This window comes from Corapipo altera, unplaced genomic scaffold (assembly GCF_003945725.1).
Source record: "Corapipo altera isolate COAL_440 unplaced genomic scaffold, ASM394572v1 56, whole genome shotgun sequence".
Taxonomy (NCBI): Eukaryota; Metazoa; Chordata; class Aves; order Passeriformes; family Pipridae; genus Corapipo; species Corapipo altera.
This window is the reverse complement of record NW_020884896.1, coordinates 10,751,988-10,771,948: the sequence shown is the minus strand read 5'-3', so window position 1 is coordinate 10,771,948 and position 19,961 is coordinate 10,751,988. Positions and strand designations below refer to the sequence as shown.

The 19,961-nt window shown below is 41.1% G+C and overlaps 2 protein-coding genes across 9 annotated transcripts in view; one reads left to right on the top strand and one right to left on the bottom strand.

The window, feature by feature from the left end:
* The window catches only part of NRAP (nebulin related anchoring protein), a 50,366-nt gene extending 40,486 nt beyond the window's left edge, over positions 1-9,880 (top strand). The window contains exons 33-42 of the mRNA XM_027647872.1: positions 60-164; positions 527-634; positions 2,245-2,556; positions 4,139-4,243; positions 4,911-5,009; positions 5,127-5,231; positions 6,766-6,873; positions 7,521-7,832; positions 8,081-8,233; positions 9,465-9,880. Coding sequence (XP_027503673.1) covers positions 60-164; positions 527-634; positions 2,245-2,556; positions 4,139-4,243; positions 4,911-5,009; positions 5,127-5,231; positions 6,766-6,873; positions 7,521-7,832; positions 8,081-8,233; positions 9,465-9,566 — 1,509 coding nt within the window. The 3' untranslated portion in view covers positions 9,567-9,880. The remainder of the gene's footprint in view (positions 1-59; positions 165-526; positions 635-2,244; positions 2,557-4,138; positions 4,244-4,910; positions 5,010-5,126; positions 5,232-6,765; positions 6,874-7,520; positions 7,833-8,080; positions 8,234-9,464) is intronic.
* HABP2 (hyaluronan binding protein 2) overlaps positions 1-19,961 on the bottom strand; it is a 32,970-nt gene that overhangs the window by 563 nt on the left and 12,446 nt on the right. For 2 of the 8 annotated variants that reach the window (XM_027647876.1, XM_027647877.1), the window contains 12 exons: positions 19,142-19,267; positions 17,952-18,059; positions 17,418-17,534; positions 16,946-17,065; positions 15,770-15,941; positions 15,252-15,340; positions 14,902-15,127; positions 14,217-14,359; positions 13,744-13,878; positions 12,112-12,257; positions 11,040-11,232; positions 8,941-10,093 (listed from right to left, as the gene is read on the bottom strand). In XM_027647876.1, the coding sequence (XP_027503677.1) occupies positions 11,056-11,232; positions 12,112-12,257; positions 13,744-13,878; positions 14,217-14,359; positions 14,902-15,127; positions 15,252-15,340; positions 15,770-15,941; positions 16,946-17,065; positions 17,418-17,534; positions 17,952-18,059; positions 19,142-19,267 (1,559 nt within the window). In that variant the 3' untranslated portion in view covers positions 8,941-10,093; positions 11,040-11,055. Of the gene's footprint in view, positions 1-8,940; positions 10,094-11,039; positions 11,233-12,111; positions 12,258-13,743; positions 13,879-14,216; positions 14,360-14,901; positions 15,128-15,251; positions 15,341-15,769; positions 15,942-16,945; positions 17,066-17,417; positions 17,535-17,951; positions 18,060-18,351; positions 18,731-19,141; positions 19,314-19,961 lie in introns of those variants that run through there. The other 6 variants (XM_027647879.1, XM_027647880.1, XM_027647874.1 and 3 more) reach the window with 6 other exon arrangements.

Below are 19,961 nucleotides of genomic sequence, written 5' to 3'. Positions count from 1 at the left end.
TATATTATTGAAACAATAGAGAAAATTAACTGCAATTGTGTTTTTGATCTCTTTCCTAGCGCCTGTATAAAGCAGCAGGAGAGGACATTCAGCATCACTATACACCAACACTGGGTCTGCCTGAGTTTACACGGGCAAGAATAAATGCAGCCAACCTCAGTGATGTAAGAATTTGTCCTGTATTTCTTATATTTATCTAGGATGAAATATGAACTATGCAGTGGCAAAGAAGATGGATAAGTAGAGAACATTTTAGGTCTTTTTAATCTATGCTTTCCCTGATTTGATTATAATGATATTTATCTCAATTAGTACATATGCGGTTGTGAGTAAATTAAATCTACATAAAGAACGAGACATGTTTTGTCTGAGTTAGTAGGATTTCCCAAAGATAGTTTAAAAAAATCCTTTGATTATAAAGAATGAGACTGTAACACAGAATAACAAATGAAAGAGGGTTCCTTTGTTTGTTCCTTTGTGCATTTAAAAGTGGAACAGCAGTCTAAATGTGCCTTTCCTACTTTAGGCAAAATACAGAGAATCTTGGCATAATCTACGTGCTCAAGGCTACAAGCTGACAATGGAAGCACTCCCGTTCCAGACTGCCAGGGCCTCCAGAGAAATTGCCAGTGATGTGAGTTGAATGATTCAACCTCCCTTCTTGCCTAATTTCTGTTAACTTCATGTAAAACAATGTCTAAAGCAGATTTTACTGAATTAAAGCAACTCCATAACCATGTGAGACAAGTGTGGGACAGAATATATTACTTATGAATGAGATTCTTTGTGTGAATTAGAAAAAAAAGGGAGAGGAAGAATCGCTGCTAATCGGGAACCAAGCCAGGTTAAACATCTTCCAGTGGGAAATAGCTAATGAATTACAGTATTTGCAAACAGAAAAAACAAGGAATCTGTTCCTTTTCAGGCTTTCAACTCCTCATATGATAAAGTACCCACTAACTCTGTCCATTCTGTTTTGAGATGACTTTTGGCTTAGTTATTCCAAATTGAAATGAAGTCAGGAAAAGCTGAGGCTTCTTTGAATCTCTGAAAATCAGGAGTTACCTCTCTAGTTAGGAAGTAGAAATCAGTGAAGTTCCTGTAAATATGTATCCTTAAGTTCTGAAATAGAGGAAACAAATCATCTTATCTTCAAAAATATCCTATCTTTTGGATTGTTGTTTGCAAAACACTCAGACATGGTGGTATCCATTTGTCAGAAACCCTAAGTTCACCTCTTCTTCATGAGAAATTTAATAAATTCTATGAAAAGCTGATGATGAAGCTAAATTTAATTAAAAAAATTCCTCATTTTGTGTAGTATTTAGTGGCATATTTTATATCTAATATGATTAAATATGAATATATTTCGCATGTGTTTGTTTTATTAAGCAACCATTTCTAGCTCTTATTTATAATGTTTACTTAACCATATTTTACAGAGTGCTTTTGGTTACAGCTTCAGATCTGCTCTAGAGGGTAGAAGTCCATAATAGAATTACATCCACTTACAACAAATCTGAATTTAGCCCTTCATCTTGGAAGCACTTTATAAACATTAGCTGCTGTAATTTAATCCCCACAACTCTCTTGTGTGGTAGATAAGTGTTATTATCCCATTTCAACTACATTACGAACTCTTCAGGGCCCAGGCCTTCCCTTTAAAGTTCTAAGCACCCTGTTGATGCTATATAAATAAGCATTATCATCATCATCACTATTTCACAGAGAGGATAAATGCAAGATCATAGAGAGAGTCATAGTCCCAGCTAAGATGAGAATGAGGGGTTGCTGGTTCTTACTCTTTCCATGAAAACTGAATTTACTCTTTAAAATAGCTGGGTGGTATTTGCAAATCTGAAGGCTACAGAGTGCACAGTGTTTTGCTTTTGTGTAGATTTTTTTTCTTTGGTCTTTTGTTTGTTTCTCTTATGTTCTCATCCCTAGTGATGGGAATAAAATTCTCAGAGACATAATAAAAGTACATGATTTGAGGTTAAATATGATCAATGCTTTGGGCATATTCAGAAAATGTATTGAGATGTGCTTAACTTTAATGTTGCAACTACTGTGGTATTTAAATTTGAGATCAATGTGATATTCAAACAGTTGCTTTCTTGTGCTACGTACCTTGACTGGTTTTACAGAAAACATAGATGTTTCAGTGACTTAAGTTAGTTAGCTAGAGTATCCAGTCTAAGTTTGGCACATTTTCACTTTTGCCTTATTTTTTTTTATTTTTAGTACAAATATAAACATGACTTTGTGATGGAGAGAGGAAAACACATCGGTGCCAAAAGTGTTCTGGATGACACCAGGTTGCTGCATTGCTTGCATGCTGCCAAATTGCAGAGTGAACAAGAGTATAAGAAGGGATCCCAAGAAGTGTGGTCTCAGTATCATCTACCCATGGATATGGTGAATCTTGTCCATGCCAGGAAAGCCCAGGCCTTAGTGAGTGATCAAGATTACAGGAAGAGACTGCATGAATTTACAGCACTCCCAGAAGACATGAAAATGAAGTGGGCCAAAAGAGCCCACATGCTACAGAGTGAGGTAAAGTCTTTCTTTCTGTTAACAGCAAATTGAATTTAGCAAAAATATACCAAAGCTTTGAGTGACTGGCACAAATTGTGTATTGACATCGTGAGGTGTTTTTAGAAAGACTGTTTGTAAATTTATGTACGTGCAGCAGCAAGATTTCTTATTGCTCCTCACACATGGAATATATGTGAATCAGAAGTTCTCGTGTTATGAACCTGATGGAAAATCACAGTGGTCCATGTTACTTATTCTAGAGCTGAGGGATAAACACACTTGTCTCTCAGCTGTTTGGATCACAGTCAGTCAGGGGTTTGACAGTCACTGTTCTACATGCAGAACTCTCTGAGCAGGAGGTTAAATGCTGATTTGAGATACATAAGAAGAGATATTAAGAAGGTAATTTTTCAAACTGAAATGGTCATATCAAATAGCCAGTTCTCCAGATGTGTTTGCAGAAGTTGCTCACACAAAAATGTAAGTTGAGACAAACTTCAATGACGAAAGTGATGAAATCTCAGCATGGGCCACACCCATACTCAATTTGCCTTCAAACCACTGGGGATACTGTAACCTTCTTACCCAGTGTACCTGCTATCTAGTATCCCAAATGTACTTTGCATTGCCAGAATTTTTGGGATACTCTTTGGATGGTACAAAAGCTATTGCTAAATGTAGTTCTTTGCTTTTCCAACTCTCATTCCTGCCTTCTCCTGTAATGGTTCACAGATGGCATGCAGGTAGTTAGATCCAGGAAGGCAGGATTTTTTACTATTTATTCATGTGTCGTGGGGGATCACATGATATTCAAGTGGTATTTCCAGGGAACTAGTCCTTGGGCCCTAACAGCACATATTTCAGACCTTGCCTACAGAGGGACAGGATAGGAGATAAGAACCTCAGCACTTGGCTCTTTGCCTTTAGAGCCCCCAGGTTAGGAATCCCGTGAAATATGAAGATGATTTTGTCTGATACCCTCACTATCTAGTAAAGTAATGTACAACATACATGAGTGAGTTGGTTGTCATGTTCTTTTACATATAGGGGGGAAAAAACCTGAAAAAATGGATGATTGGATTAAAGTCACACAGTGAGCCACCATCACTCTGAAGTCAGGATTGTTGGGATTGTGGGTACTTTACTGACTTCCACTTTTTATTGGGTCTGCCTGATTTTCTTTGCTAGATTAGGAGGTAAAAGCAAGCCTTTAATGTGAGTAGAGAAGGAGTAATGTGTCCTCCTAGAAATGGGGTTAATGAGGAAGCAGGAACCAGATAAAATAATTAGTATTCCTGACTTGAACTCACCTCAGAAAATTATTTCAAAAGAGGTTCTTTTACGCCCAGTACAAACAGGTTATTACTTACTGCTTTGAGTCATACTAATTCACTCGTGGGGCCTTCTCTTGTAACTTGCATATGATACATTATTTAATTCCTGGTGGAATGAACAAATGCAAACAGTTTGGCTTTACGATCTGATATGTGCATGGCAAATGAAAAACCTCAAAATGTGAATATGAATCAGGGAGTTTTTTTAAAAAACCTTAATAGCTGTGGATACAAAACTGATAGTTAACGATTTTCATTTTTAACAGCTTCGCTATAAATCAGACCTGAACTTCATGAAAGGAGTTGGTTGGATGGCTCTGAGATCTCCTCAGATAGAAAGTGTAAAGAAGGCTGGAGAGCTCATCAGCGAGGTAACTGATAAATCTTTCATGGGATAGCAAGTCTGTAGGAATTGTTTACCATCAAGACTCCTCGTTACATGACACTTACGAATGTAGCTTATCATTTCCTTTTGATGTGGGAGCCTGTTTATACAAGGTGTAAGTTACCAAGAAGCAGTACGGGAGACGCAAGTCCACTGTGTGACACCTGCTGAATATTTTCCATTCCAAATGAAACACAAGAGTATAAGCAAAACATGTACCAATAAATAAATGCAGTAAACTCCATTATGAAATTCTAAGCAGGTGGTTATGGAAGTTATATAGAAAGTTACAGAACTGACAACCACAATGAAAGGGCATTTGCCTGCTCAGTATCATGTATTGATGGAGAAAAATTATCAGCTGTCAAGTGTAGTGTTCAAAAGCTTTTTGCGTGTGAATTTTCAGTGGGAAGTCCTTCTTGCACATACACACGAAAAGGAGTTTGGTGCCTGGACACCACAGGAATGATACAGAGGCATCCCCAGTCCCTAGCTGAAAGAGCAACTGAAACTTAAGCAGAACGGTAGCTTCAAGAAAGTGTCTTTTATGTTTTACTCCAGTTATCACACACTCAGAATTGTCATATATCATTAACAGAAGCATCTCGTGTTTTTTTCCTTTGTTTGTGTTTGTTTCCTCCTCCACCTCTCAGATAAAGTACCGTCAGAAGCCAGAAAGTTTGAAGTTCACTGCTGTGGTTGACTCTCCAAATTTGATTCATGCCAAAAACAGCTACCTCCAGTGCAGTGATGTAGGTTTCATTTTAATGTAAAAGTGATCTTAACTTTTGTTGTACTATAATGCATAAAAGAAGTGATCTTGACATTGCTTCCAGTATCAGTTTCATTCAATGATTTTGGCCCCACAGAGACTGTACAAGGCTGGAGGCTCTGAAGACAGGCACAGGTACACTCTGCCTCCTGATCATCCAGATTTTATCCGAGCCCGACAGAATGCACTTCAAATCAGTGATGTAAGTAAACCTTTTCCTTTGAGGAGGTCACTTGGTAAGCTTGCTGGGGAATAAAAACCTTCATGTATGTAGAAGTCAGGTTCTCTGAGCCTGACCAAATCTAAAGAAAGCCAGAGGCTGTGAACAGCCAACCTGTTTGTAGTTTTGGGCTGGAGGAATCAGGAAAAGTCTCTTCATTTTTCTTTTGAGAATTCATTTAACTTTCCAGGGCAGTAAGCTATTATTAAGGATTTCAGACCTTCAGTATAGTTATGGTTAATTACAAATTAAAATACTTTTGCTTATGTTTGGGTGAGGAAGGAGGGAGAATCCTCTTTCCTTGACTATATAATCTGCTTTTCTGAAGCTGCATCACTGTGTTGAACATAGTCATAGTTGTCATCAATATGGATGTAACTGAATCCGTGAGTGGAGTTGGTGTAAAGAGAATTTGTTTCCATTATCTCATACAGAGGAACTCAGTCTATTCCTGATGTCCTGTTCCCTGATTAAATAGCTGTTGTCTTTACCTGTAGGGTCAGAATGACCTTAGTTTGTAAGAAGTTTGTTTGGTGATAGATGCTATATAGGTGAAAGAAACAAGTAGGACTCACAGTTTTTGAAGTGATCTAGGAGAAGGTAAAAAGGCAAATATTGTGTGCAAAGACTGCACACAAATGAAAGGTCAGGCTGTTAGTGGGGTGTACAGTGATGCTAGCGTTGCTTCTATCCAGGCTGTCTTTTAGGATTTCTACCATCTCAATGTATCTTCAAATTTAACACCACCTAGCACTACTTCACCAGTGAAACAGAAGGTTATCTTTTTAAATGTGGAGTGGATTTTGTGCTTGTTTTTATACGGTCACAAAATCCAGAAAGGATGAATCAAAGATTTACAGAAAGCAAAGTAATAAAATCACAAAGGGACAGACGAAAGTGTCAGCTAAGATACCATGACCGTGTAGCAGGACCTGCAGACCTGAAGCTATTTAAAGAAAGCTACTAATGGAAGAGGAACCAAATCTAGAGCAATTTCTCTTCAGGATGTAAATGTGCTACACATCCTCAAAGTCACATTAAATATGTTAGAACTGGCTGTTATTCTGTATGAGTTAATGAAGCCACATGTGGCTGGGGATAGAGACAGGGATCATTTGAAAAGCTTGAAATAACTGGTATTGAAATTATGATGCCAGGAAACCCAAGACACTGCGAGTGGATGCATCAAAAGAGAGAATAAGGGCAATATCAATGCAATATTGATGTGACTGATGCATCACAGTTTCTAATAGAAATTAAATCACATCAAAACCAACCACATTCAAGTACAAAAGGAAACCCTGGTGGCACTTTTCAGATGAGGCATTTTATCATTATGGTGAATAGAAAAGAAGTTGAAGTACTATAGAACTGGATCAAAACCTTGGAGATGGCAGTGATGACTCTTGATACAAATAAGCCCAGTAGGATAAAACATTTATTATTGCAGTTATGGGACTGTGTTTAAGAAACTGCAGGGGGAAATGACTGTTTTGTTCTTTTCTTTTCAACACAGAAATTGTATAAAACATCTTGGGAACAGACAAGGGCATCTGGCTATGATTTTAGAATTGATGCCATCCCATTCCAGACAGCAAAGGCTTCGAGAGAGATTGCCAGCGATGTAAGAATTGTTCTGCTTCAAACACTTCCCAACCCTCTTCCTATGCCATCCCATCCTATAAAAATGGGTGAATTCTGACAAAAGTGAACTTTGCTCTGGTGTGGAAAATTGGTGATCCAGTGAAACCGTTTGCTGGTTAGGGTTAAGTGTAAAGATTTCCAACTGAAGGCTACCATTAATAATGTCCAATACCAGGCTGCCCACTTTCACATCCTAAGACTTTTTCTTGGGAAGGAGCCATATTATGATGTAGTCAAATAAAATAGGTACTAGGCTATGAATAGTTAAAGCGTGGTCTAGAATAAAGAGGGTCATCTTTGAATATGGAAAATCACAGTGGGCAAGAAAGCTAAAGATGAAGGAGTTTCATTGCTTGAGCTGTGTATTGGTTGTGCCCAAGAGTGCAACAATAAGGGGATCTCTGATTGGTTTTGAGCATTTTGCTCCCCCTAAGTCTTTCCACTGCTTTAAAAATGAGCAAAAAGTTCATTCTTCTAAAGCATCTTGTAAGATTAGGAGATATAGTTTGATATCAAACCCCTGGTCTTTGTGCACTGCAGGAAGCATGATTGATAGCTAGGGGACAGTAATGGAATTCGAAGGTAATCTGAATGTGAAAACAAGATTTTCCTCTGCACTTCCTGCAGTACAAATATAGAGAAGCCTTCCTGAGAGACAGAGGCCAGCAAATTGGATTCCTCAGTGCAAATGATGATCCCAAAATCAGACATGTCCTCAGAGTGGGGAAACTCCAGAGTGACATCCAATACAGGAGTGATTATGTCCAAAACAGAGGACAGTTCCAGAGTCACCTCAACCAGCCAGGATTCCTCCATGCCAAAAGAAGCCAGCAGCTTGCAAGCAACGTTAACTACAGGCAACCTTTGCACCACTACACTTGTGATCCTGAGCAGCTAAATGTGAAACATGCAAAGCAGGCCTACAAACTGCAGAGTGATGTAAGTATAGCTGAGTGACATGGTCCTTCCATGTGCTAGGAGCTGTATGTGGCAATGTGCTTTGCAGAACTTACCTATCAACAACATCAAGCTCTTGAAAAAACTACAGTCTACTTGCTAAAAATGAATAATCTGTTTATTACCAACTTTGCTGTTCTTTATGTACTCTCTCTTGAATACCCAGGGTGTGTGATTTTATTAGAGCCCAACAAAACGAATACAGACTGGGGTATGTTTCATTCTCTCAGGTGAAATACAAGTCTGACTTGAACTGGCTCAGAGGCATTGGCTGGACTCCCCCAGGTTCTCACAAGGTGGAAATGGCAAGGAGAGCTGCTGAGCTGGCCTACCTTCGGGAGATGGGATTGCAGGGTGCTGCTGCTCAGTATAGACCTGGAATTGTAAGTAGAGTAAACCCCACAAATCCCAAGAGCTCTGTTCTTTATGGGTGCACATCCTGTTTAATACTTTTGAGTGCTCCCCGGAGTCTACAATTTCTCTGTTGTTTGAACAGGATATGTACACTTCCCTCATGATGCTTTGTGGCATAGTGTACATATTAATTTGAAGGAACCTCTCAAGGGAATTCAGCAGTTTCATGGCTGAGAAATTACTGTAGGGACTAGGAAATGCCGTGGAATGGGATTTACTTATGTGATGGGATGTGTTTCCCTTGACTTGTGGATGTTGTCAGAGCTCCGAGTGTCCTGGTACCTCTGTGGAAAGCAGAAGTAGAGGTGGAAGGAACTCCCTGTGCAAGTCCCCTTCTCTTTTCCTAATTTAAGCAGGACACCATGTGTTGCAATATAATTATGTGATACCATGTAATCTGGGGATTACATGTTGACAGACTGAGTGTAGATTCCTAACAGCATAATGTGTGCTGTGGGAGGCTTTTTGCAAAGAAGGAATGCTCCTCTCCTCCACCTCTGTCCAACTCAAGATTAAAGAAATTACAGACTGGAATCTTTCAGGCTTCCTTCTCCCTACCTCCACAGGAATGACTCCCAATCTGCAGTGCCCCAGCACTATAAAGCAGAAGTCCATACAGGGGGACCTTGTAGCCCTTGGAGTAAGAAAGCATTAAGTTACAATAAAAGAGAAGCACTGCATTTCAAATACTTGTTTCATTTAATTTTTAACTTTGGAAACAAGTCAAACAATAATCGTGCTCAAGAGAAACAGTGGATATCCATGATTTGCATTTCCATCTGAAAAGTTACTCAAGAAATAAATGAAAACTATGGATGAGTAATGCAAGCAGAGGGAACTACAGGCAGTATCTTCTTAAGTTCTGGGTATGATAATGATTTGATGGTCCAAGGGAAACCTACAGGTGTGCAGTCCATGTGAAACTCAGGTGTTTTCTGGTTTGCTTTTTATTTAGGCTCAAATTACAAATTAGGAGCACATTTAATCCTTTGGTATGTGTGGTGTCTAACTTACATGAACAGATCCACTTTTTGCACTTCTCCACTGTAGAAATTCACTCAGTGCGGAACAGTGATTTAGATTTTGTTCATTTGCCAGTTGTGGCAATTTTTAATATGAAAATATTTTTATAGAATTATAGTTAAAGACCTCTTCTGTCAACTGGCTGGTTTCACAATCTATTTGGATATGATTTTACAGGACCAGTTGGAGACAGAAAGATCTCAGCAAGTCGGAGTCAACCCTGATGCTTCAGAAATTCTGCAATTCAAGAGAAGGCAGATGCAGCTGTATCAGAAGTAAATGAAAACATGACATAAAATAAATAAATTTTCATCTTGTCCTGAAAATCCTGTAGGTTTTCCAGTTTTCTGGAAAACACAATAGATGGCATTTAAGAACTTTTTGTTTTAAAATGCAACCCAAATGCTGCAATTTGTAAGTCATAATTTTATTTTGTGTGGATACTTTATGATTTATCACTGTATGTATTACAGATTCTGCTATTTATTTGAAGCTGTAAATGAAAATAGTACTAGGTGACTGGCAGGCTCAGCTTTGTACCATGGATGGTAGAATACGAAATAATTTCTAATGAATAAATCGTGTGAATCTTATTCCGTACTTATAATTTTTGGAGAATTTTGTGTTCCTGGATTATTGGCACCATTGACCTAAGAGAATACAAAAATATGAACGAGACAAAGTCCAGTGGGAGCAGAGTTATCACTGACTAGCCAAGGTCAGGTCTTCTAGCAGACATCAGGGAATTTGCTCTAGATTAGCAGGATGTATTCAGATCACAATTAGTTCTTCTGTCTTTTTCAAACCTTCCAAAGCAAAAAAATCAAAATGGCTATTTTAGAAATTATCACCATAGGAGTAGCTATTGATAGATTAGGTAGCTGCTTAGAGAAGGTTGTAAAATCTGGAATTCAAATGAGATGGACATTACTATTTTAAGGAATTGGCTCTTCACAAACATGTATATTCTTTATATACTGATTTAATACCAATCACTTGGTTTTCATATGGCTGTGCAGAATCATTGGGCAAAAATCACACAGTTTTGACATGCAAAACTTATGAAAACCTCAATATTATCCAATAGCTTTTGAACCAGATTTTTTAAATGTCATTTAGTACTCACTGGGTCTCACCGATACTGTTAAGCACATATACCATTGTAGATCTGAAGCCTAGTAAGTAATTATCCTTTAATCTGGAATAAAGTGGATAATTCTTATATTGAAAGTTGGGGTTTTTTTTTTCAATGTGGAGGGCATCACTGATGGAATTTGTGGTTGTTTGCCCTACCAAAGTACTTTTAAAAATAATTCTCTCTGATCCTCCCTCCTCAGATAAGTCCAATGGCTGCATTCATGAACATGGTGATTTTTATGTTTGCACTCACTTTAAGAGCACACACAAATAGCTTTGGGGTGTAAGGGTCCAATGAGTGTAGAAAAAACACATCTTCAACTGGAGCATAAGGGAAAGAGGGAATGGCTGGCAGCAGCTGAGCCTGCAGAATTTTCATGGCTTGAAAAGCAGAACTAGAAAGATTGATATTAGGGGCTTGGATTTATTTGAGGAAGAACTGGAGCACCTTTACTTTCTGATCTCTTTTTTTACAAAATGTGGGCTTATTTCAAAGCCCACAACAGAGGTGGTGAAGGATGCCCTGTGTAGGCCATGAGAAAAGATCAGAAATATCTTTGGTCAAAAAGGAGATATTTGGGGAATTGATAAAAATAGTAAATACCTTAAGCTTACCATTTGTCATTCTCTCCTAATGACGTAACCTTGACTCAGCCTGAATTGTAGATTTAATCCAACTGAGAAATGTTGTCACCTGGGTATAAACTCCTGGCTTGTTTTTTAACCCACAGCCATCGCCCCAGCTCACAAGGCCATATATGTAGTGGGAGTTGTTTTCCACACAAGTCAATGGGCCTCCGGAGTCCCCCTGATGAAGGAAAGCACATGTTCAAAACATGCAGCAATATCAGAGTGCTTCTCTCTCATCATAAAATTTTGAAGCTGCAATGATGTTGTTTACCTATTGGATTTATCATCAGATACTGCTTAGTCCCTGAGTAGACTTGCAGTTCTGGAACTAGGTCTAATGATACCAGACTTTTTGGATGTAAGTTTTGGTTTGTTCCAGTCTGTGACATATATCTGACAAGGTCACATGAAATTTCCCAGGCGTGAAAGTACCAGGCATTCAGAACCTGAACTCAGAACGATAAAGATGTGATCTCTGGCACAAATGAAACCTTAATCTCTCTCATATCCCTCAAATAGACTTATTCTGAGTTGGTTGGCTGGTCTAATTTTCGGTTTATTTGTGATTTCTATTGCAATATATGCTTTACAGTGGTAGTTTGAATCTTAGGAAGTGTTGTTTAAGCTCTTCCCTACCTTTCAATGGTATAAGAATGAACTTGCTTCCCATTTGTGCCATCTGTAATGAGAAGAAACATCAATACTGACTCCCTGCAAGTCTTAGCTCTGATAGTGAAAATCAGATTGGAATTAACGCTTATGGCAGAACCCATAATAAACTTGAGGAAGAAAAGGTGAGTTTTCAGGTTATTATGATGAACTGTCTCAGAAGCCAAACTTTCCAGGCTGGTATCTAGCTTCCATAGATCTGCCTGTAGGTGACAGTGACAATATCAGCTCTGGGGATGTACATCTCAAAGTGTACTGAAGAAAGGCTGTTGATGTACATTGATGTGAGAAACAGACACACATGCAGCACCCTACCAAAGCTATTACTCTGCACAGCCTGAGTCTTCACACAGAAAATTAGTGTTCTAATACAGAAAAGGCAACAAACCTGACAAGAGTCAATTCCAGGTTTTCGAAGTTTTCCTGCACAAAACATGCTCTCATCCAGTGAGTTATTATGTAGTTCACGTTCATTGCATTTCCTCTGTGAAATTAGCTTGACCCTGGCATCTAACAGCTGATCAGATGGTTTACCTATGGGATGTGCACCAAAAAAGTAGTCACTTTCCTCCCAATACTGTATGTGTTGTCTTTATTCAAAATACGAGGTTGCTTGCCATATAGATGGGATGGGGAAGAGCAGGGGGGATGCATGTGCTAGCCTGGGAAGAAAAGAACTATCTGTCAAGAATGATAAGGGTTTGAGTTGGGGGCTGGAATCTTCCCTCAAGACACCGAGTTGTTGCCTGAATAAAAGCAAAGTCATGTATTTAGAATTTAGCTCCAATCAGCTCTACCCTTGCAATCCTACTTTTCCAAGGTACTGGTTGTCTGCAGCTCCCACAGGTCCCCATGGGACTTTGAGCTGCTCAGCACTTCTCAGGCTGGTGTCATTAGATGTTTTAACATGCAAGCTAATGAAACAGATGAAAACTGAAAATCATACAATATTTAAGGGCAATGATTAATTACAGTGAATCTAAAGACATAACTTGACATCTAAAGGCAGTAGCCAGAGTTTCAAAGCACTACATCTGTAGATAATTAAAGGTAGTTTATAAGTTTGGTTCTGCTTCAGTTTCAGGAAATATTCCATTTCTGCAGTGATTTCCTGAAATGCTAATAATAGCTGTGCTCAAAGAAGGAGCCATCTAGTCTGAACACGTACAGGGTACTTGATACTTTTTGTTGGGGGAAAAAATAAATCTCCCTGTACCCTTTATAAGGAAGACTTTTTATTTGGAACTTTTACAAAATGTCCATTAAATTCTGTTGGTACATTCTGATCAAATGAACACGCTTGTCTCTTGTAGACTTCAATGGGAGTTACATCAGAAGGGAGAATTTAGTCCTATGTATCATATCAGACTGCATCAGTCACAAAGCACTAGGACACTTACTGCAGCCTCAGTGACACGTTTTTCTTCTGCTGCTTTACAGCAGCACATCAATCAGAACATGAGAAAATGCATTTTTTAGAAAATTACCATTATCTTTTGTTTTAAGAACAGTAATTTCGCCCCTTAGGATTTACTGCAGGCAAGAAAGGTTTTGGATAGAGCTGGTTGAACTTGAAAAGCTTTGGATTTTTTTGGTTTTTTTTATTTTTCAGTACATCTGAAGATCCAGATACTGCTTCTGAAAAGCTTTATCTGACACAATGGGCTGGAAAACCACGTGAAAGTCTTTCTTGGTCCAATCTTGAAACACACAAGCTATACAATAGCCTCTCTTGGTACCTTCTTGCTTCTGTTGCTGGCTTCCGATGAAACCATGACATAGTGAGTCATTTGGCAAGCAAAAAGATGCATCAGGAATTTTTTCAGGCCTCTGAAAGATTTGCTGGTTTAGCAGAGATTTCTGCTAATGAGTAATTTCTTTGGCATGTTTGAGCTTGTGAACTCCATGACATGGTTTCACTAGGGCCTAAGTTCACATTTGGTTCTGGCAATTACTACTGAAAGTACCAGCCCACCCTGGCACCAAAGTGCTCACCAAAATCCAGGTAGCCCACAAATACCTGTCTCTGTCTCGCCCCATCCAGAAATGAAGCAGTCAGTCCCAGCGGGAAAGAAGAAGTTAGGGAGACAGGCTGTTTTCACATATTTTGTTTCCACTGCACAGAAACCATCAACTGGCTTCAATTTAAGTAGCGCTGGAGGGGAGATAAACAACAGCAAAAAGTATTTGGGGTGACATTTAACCCCTAACCACTGTTACCAGCCCGTGACACACCCCTGTGCAAAGCTGCCTGTACCCCACTTGCCATTTGCACTCCATATCGGACCTGTCCCAGTTGTTCTGCTCCTCCTACAGAGTCACTTCTGCCTGCCCATTACAATTTACATCCCAAAGATTCAAATGGGCCTAGATCACATTCATCCTAATTATTTCCAGAGAATAGTCTCAATGAGAATTTCAGTTGGAGACAAACAGCTTCAAACAACTGAGGTTGGAGGTGAGACACGTGAGTATTCAGTGAAAGGGATTTACCAATATCATTGTATGGGACACCACCTCTATCGCTGTATTCGTCATGTACAATGATTTTCTCCACATCAAATCTTTGCTCATGACACTCTTTCTTCTTCAGGTTTTGCTTTCCAAGGGCTACTTGGATATTTCCTTTTCCGTTTCTGAAAAAAAAAAAGAACAAAGAAAAAAAGTAAATTACACACAGACATTGTTTATCTGTTGTGGTGAAAACCTGCACTTTCAGTACCAGGAAGTCAAGATATTGCTTCCTGTTGTTGAGCATGGCCAGAAGATTTCCTAAGATCATTATAGGAAGGCTTAGTTAGGAAAGCAGTGGTGTTGGAAAATATATGTGCTCTTAATTGTTGCAATTGTGAAATAAAGAGATTTAAAGCTGCACATACATGCTTTTCTTTGCATTTTAGGGCAGAGTAGTGGTGTGCTGGAGCCATGGGAGTACAATTGCTGGATATTGTCTGGGCGTATTTAAAATTATCTGTGTTGGAATGATCTCCAGAATGTAATTTATCTGTTTCCTAGGTGGCTTCCAACTAATTCAATGCAAATATCAAAGGAAATATTTAAAGCTAGCTGACACAGTTACAATTGAAAGCAAAATGCATGTTTTGATTGTTTTGAAGAACTTAATTCTGATTCTAATTTTTATACACTTATCTACCCTAATTGTAGGGCATGCACCTACTCAAAGCAGTGCCCAGCAGTAAGAACCCAGCATGATTTAATTAGCACTCCACCACAGAAATGTTCACTCCCATCTGGAGTCTTTGTCTGCACAGATGCCATCCAGGGATGTTTGCCAGCTGTAGCCTTGGATCCACCATAGATCCTCTTGAGTGTTCCACGAACTTCTGGTTGTCCACATGTTTCGAATATTTCGTTTGATTCAGGTGGGTCTGTTGGCTCTACATCTGTGTTGGAAGTGACAGTAGATGTATAATGCAGAGATAATATTAGACTGGGGGAGTTAAGTAGCAGTACCCACTGCTCTGGACCACCTACACACTGCCAAGTGGTTCACTCTTAATTCTTTACCTGAACAGGGTGAAACATCACAGAATTCCCAATCTACTTCCTTATTTTTTCTGACATAGCACCAGGGTTTTTCATCTTCATCAGGATTCCTGAAGGGAACAGGTGAGAGAATCAGCCAGTGGGTGTGGGGAAATCTCCATGAAACCAGTGAAGGAGCTGAGGATGCTTAGGGGAGCAGTCTCATGCTCCCATAGAATCTGGACTTCCAAAGATACTCTTTCATAAGATTTGACAAAGATGCTTGAGATAAAAGGGGGCCTTCTTCCATGTTGCTGTCCCCATACCTGTCTTAACCATAAGAAAACTGTGAGACTGGTTCAAAGAAAAAAGGGCTGCTTCTGGAAGCCACACATCAGTATAGTCAGAGAAGACATCTCTAACATTCTGGTGTTTTATAGACAGGCAGTGTCTAGAAAGATGTGAGATCTTAACATCATCAGTTTCTCAAACTCATGGACAGTTTGCCCTCAGTGCTCTCTTTGATACAGACCTCTACAGCTACTTCTTCAAAATATTACCTGCAGAAATTATGATCACCAATGCCATAAAAGTCAGCATCCTCCATAAAGGCATTAAAAGGGAAGTCCAAGAGATGGTGGGAATTCCAGTTCAGGCAGGTCCTGCCATCTACTGCTTGATTCACTCTTCCCCTGTAGTTAGAGGAGTCCTCTTCATAACAATCATCTGGTCCTGTAGGAAGACAATACTCATATGAAAATGACTTTTGTGTTGTTCCTTGCCCAAAGTAGTCTCTCTTCGTTGCCTTCTTTGTCCTACATTAATTTTATGGAGGATCAGAAGAACCTACTGGGCCAAGTAATGATGTTCCTTATTGTACACAGTCCAGAAATAAGACTAATGTCCCAGCATTTGTCCACCTTTTAGCTTGATTTACTTCAAATGCCTAAAATCTCTTTGCTTGGTAAAGACTGAGCAGTTGAGAGATATCTTAATTTCAAATCAGAATCTCTCCACAAGTGGCCTGTGCAGGAACTGGTTCTAAGTAGGACTAGGCAGATCCCATGGAAGTGGGCACAGTGCTGCTGTCATGCCAGGGCAAATTATGTGCCAAAAGGAAGGTTATGGGGCTGTGAACCTAACCTGTAGGTAAGGAGAAGGAAAAGTCACCTGCAACGTGAAGTATTTAGTGGTACATGGGGTTTGATGGAGTTTGAAGTGCAATCAACTTTTAAAAGAGAAGGAGAAAGATCCTTTTCCTTGGAAACCTGTGTGGGGTGTGGTGCCCACAGTGATGTTGCAGAGGCAGAAGGCTCTCTGTGCAGCAAACTGGGGTAATCCCATACCCTTGGTCACCCATCAGAAGCAGTTCCCTCAGCCTGCGGAATCACAGGCATTAATCTTCACTACATCAGATTTCAAGTGTTTAAGGAAAATTTGATATTTCTTCTCCATGTGACATGTGCAACCTCTGGGAAATGCGTGCTCACTCATTATGTACCTTGCCAAAGGTACCAAGTGGGACCTTGCCAAAGCACATCTGGAAAACACCGGTATGGGAACTGTTTCAAGCCCCTTTGCCAAGTCAGCTTCTTCCTCCAACCCTCTCCCCAAGGACGTCGGTGCCCAGGTGTAGTCGGGCAGTGACAGCATCAGTCAGTCTGTCTGCAGGGTGAAACCAGCCCTTGCTGTCTGGAGGCTTCTCCCCTACCCCCTCCCCCGGAGCCGTGACATACCGATCTCGCAGAATCTCCCTCTGAAAGGTTCAGGGCACTCACAGGTGAATTTTGATCTCTTTCTGTTCCGTATGCAGGTACCTCCATTTTTGCAAGGGTTTGGACTGCACTGCTTAGATGCTGTCAATGTGGAAAACACAGAACAGCCTTGTTAATCTGCTGAACACTATGCAGCCATTTGCATGCCCAATGGAAACTGGAGAGAGCTCCCACTTAGCCTGTTGGCTTTGAGTTCTTATGAAGTCTTGCAAAATGCCCAGCACTGGGTGTTTTACCAGTGACTGAACCACCACCCTGCAAACCAAGCATAACTCATCACTGGCCAGCCACACAGGTGGGAGCTACGGCAGACTCAGGTTGCATGACTAGGGCAGCACCACCCTCTGCAGTGGGCTGCAAGGGATTTCCCACTGCAGACCGGCCACGGTGCTGTCCCCAACACAATTCTCTCACTGTCCTGTTGAGTGCTCACAGCGTTGGCAGAACGATCCCTTGTATGGAGGCTTACAGCTGCACCGAAAATAAGGCGGGCTTAATAGAACCAGGCAGTCACCAATGCGGCAGTTTATGTCCAGGCACATGTCCTCCACTGTGGAAAACAGAGACACAAGGTACTTCATCAGCATTTGTGTGTACACAGGAGCTGTGCCCTTGCAGGGATCATGGGAAGATGCTTTCTCCTGATGCCCCAAGGAAGCTTTCATTTGACAGGTGTGGACTTGCGATTTCTCTTCATATTCATGATATTTATGGCAAAATATCTGTGGTACCAATGAGCAGCTCCCCTCTGCCTACCTGGCAGGGGATAGATGCGCTCCTGAAGTCTATTTTAGTGGATGCTATCCAGACAGACTTTGGTCTGGATAAGGCACTAAGCATAAGATCTACGAACATGACTGCTGTGGGCAGTTAGAACCCTTAGCCCAGCAAACAGTGGGTTTATAAAGCTGTAAAAGCAACATTAACTGCCAAAATAAAGAGTGTAGGTTAGCCAAAGAGCCATTACCTTTTTCACATGTTGTCCCACCATATGGCTTGGGGCAGGCACAGCTGAAGTCCCTTCCATTGGATGCACACCTACCACCGTTCTTGCAGGGGTCAGAGAGGCATGGGTCTGCAGAGGTAAGGAGGAAGATCTTTCAGCTTCTCAGCCTTCGTCACCTGCTTTTTCTTCTCACATTTTCTGACTGCAGAAGGCTGCCTTCCTGGGCACAGCATCCGGTATAACATGTGCTGTGCTTATGCATCAGTTCAGCAGCCACAGGAGTGGTGTGAATTGCTGCAGAGTTTATTGCAAGCTGTAACAGCTCATGGCTTTGGGTCTGCAGCTCCTGTGCTGCCTTTGCCATGTCCATTATGGAGCTGCAATGGGGCAAACCCCTTTCTTTGCTCAGGGATACATTTGCCTCTTTGGCATTGCCTCTGGCTGTCTACTTTCATGCACTTAGTCTGGAGGTATCTGTATTCGGCATTGTTCTGTTTGGAACACAGTGCTGAGTTTCCTGTGGAAAAGCCATCCATCACTGTTAGACTCTACAATACCCCCGGGTGGCTGTTGCTTCAAGGGAGCAGATGCCTGCTGAGAGTCACTTGCACACTGCTCCTTACACCATGCTCAACCTCCCTACTGCAGTCCAGGCTGCCAGGAGTAATTGATACTGGGGACAGTCAAATATAAGCTCTGCTTTCTTTGTACGGGGGGATAACTCAGGGAATGTTACAGGCAACTTCCCTGTCTTGCCTTTTGTGTTTCCTGAGCAATCTTGAGGATCCTTTCCTGTTCTCCTGAAGTTTGGCAAAACAGAAAAAGAAAAGAAAAAACCCTGTAACTGATAAAAGAAAAAAAACCCAAACCTGCTCTACATTTGGTTCCCAGCATAAATACAGAACATACATCCCATGAAAACAGCAATTACATCTTACAGTGTCTATAGACAAATAAGCCTGTGCTTTTTTGTAGTAGCAATCAGAAATGTTCTGCATGATCACAATCCATCCTGTGAAACCTGGAGATAAAACACAGCCTCCTTACAAGAGAAATACAAAGAAGAACACTGCAAATGATCTTCCTAACTCATCCCTTTGATGCAGGCATTTTGAGAGCAGGCTGGCAGCCAAGACCTGCCACACTCACACTGCAAGCCAGGGTTGGGATTTTACCCCTTCCTTGCCTCCCTGCCCACCCCTCAGAGGTACCTGGCATGGTATAGAAGTCACCTATAGATGGTTCAATAAGGCTCACTTGCTCCCAGGAATGGTGCTGGAGGCTGGGGTCCTGCTCCTGTTCCGTGGAGTCATAGTATTCAAAGTCATCATCCTTGTCTGCAGGGGGAGGTGAGAAGAGGGTGAAAGAACAGAGGAATCAAAACTGTTGGAAGGAGACAAGGTATAAACGAAGTTATTCCCTGAGATAGACAGTCCTTATCTCTTTCAGCTCATTTGGGATGTTGGTGGGTCTAGAGACCACATCATCTTGAGAACCAAAGGTGCCATTCAGCTCTTCTTTGGCATAGGCAGAGCTCACCTAGAGCCCAGCATGGGCACCCTGAGCACCACTGGCCTCAGTGCTGCCCTCCCTGACCCTCTGGAAGGGCGCTGGGTCCCTGGCTGCTCAGCTGTCTCCTGTGATGGCAGCTGGAATGCCCCAGAGGGGATGCAGGCCTGGGCTCTGCAGGCATAGGCTTAAAGAGCCCCTCATGTGGCAGCACAGCCAGAGAAGATGCTGAGGCTGGTACCAGTGCAGTGAGGGAAGGAGATTCAGATTTCTACAAGAAGAAGGGATTTTCTTTGTCCAGATGCTTTGATCACCAGCACATCGTTGCTGCAGCATGAGGCATGACCCTCCCCTGCACACGGGTGCCTGCTGTGTGTGGGAACAGAGAGTCCCATTCCAAGGGCAGCCAGGGAGCATGGAAAGCCTTAGGCACCTGCATGTCTGTGTGACTCCTTGCCCACAAAACACCCTTCAAGGAGCGAGGGCCTGGCGCAGCCGACATGTGCTGAGGAGCCCATCCTC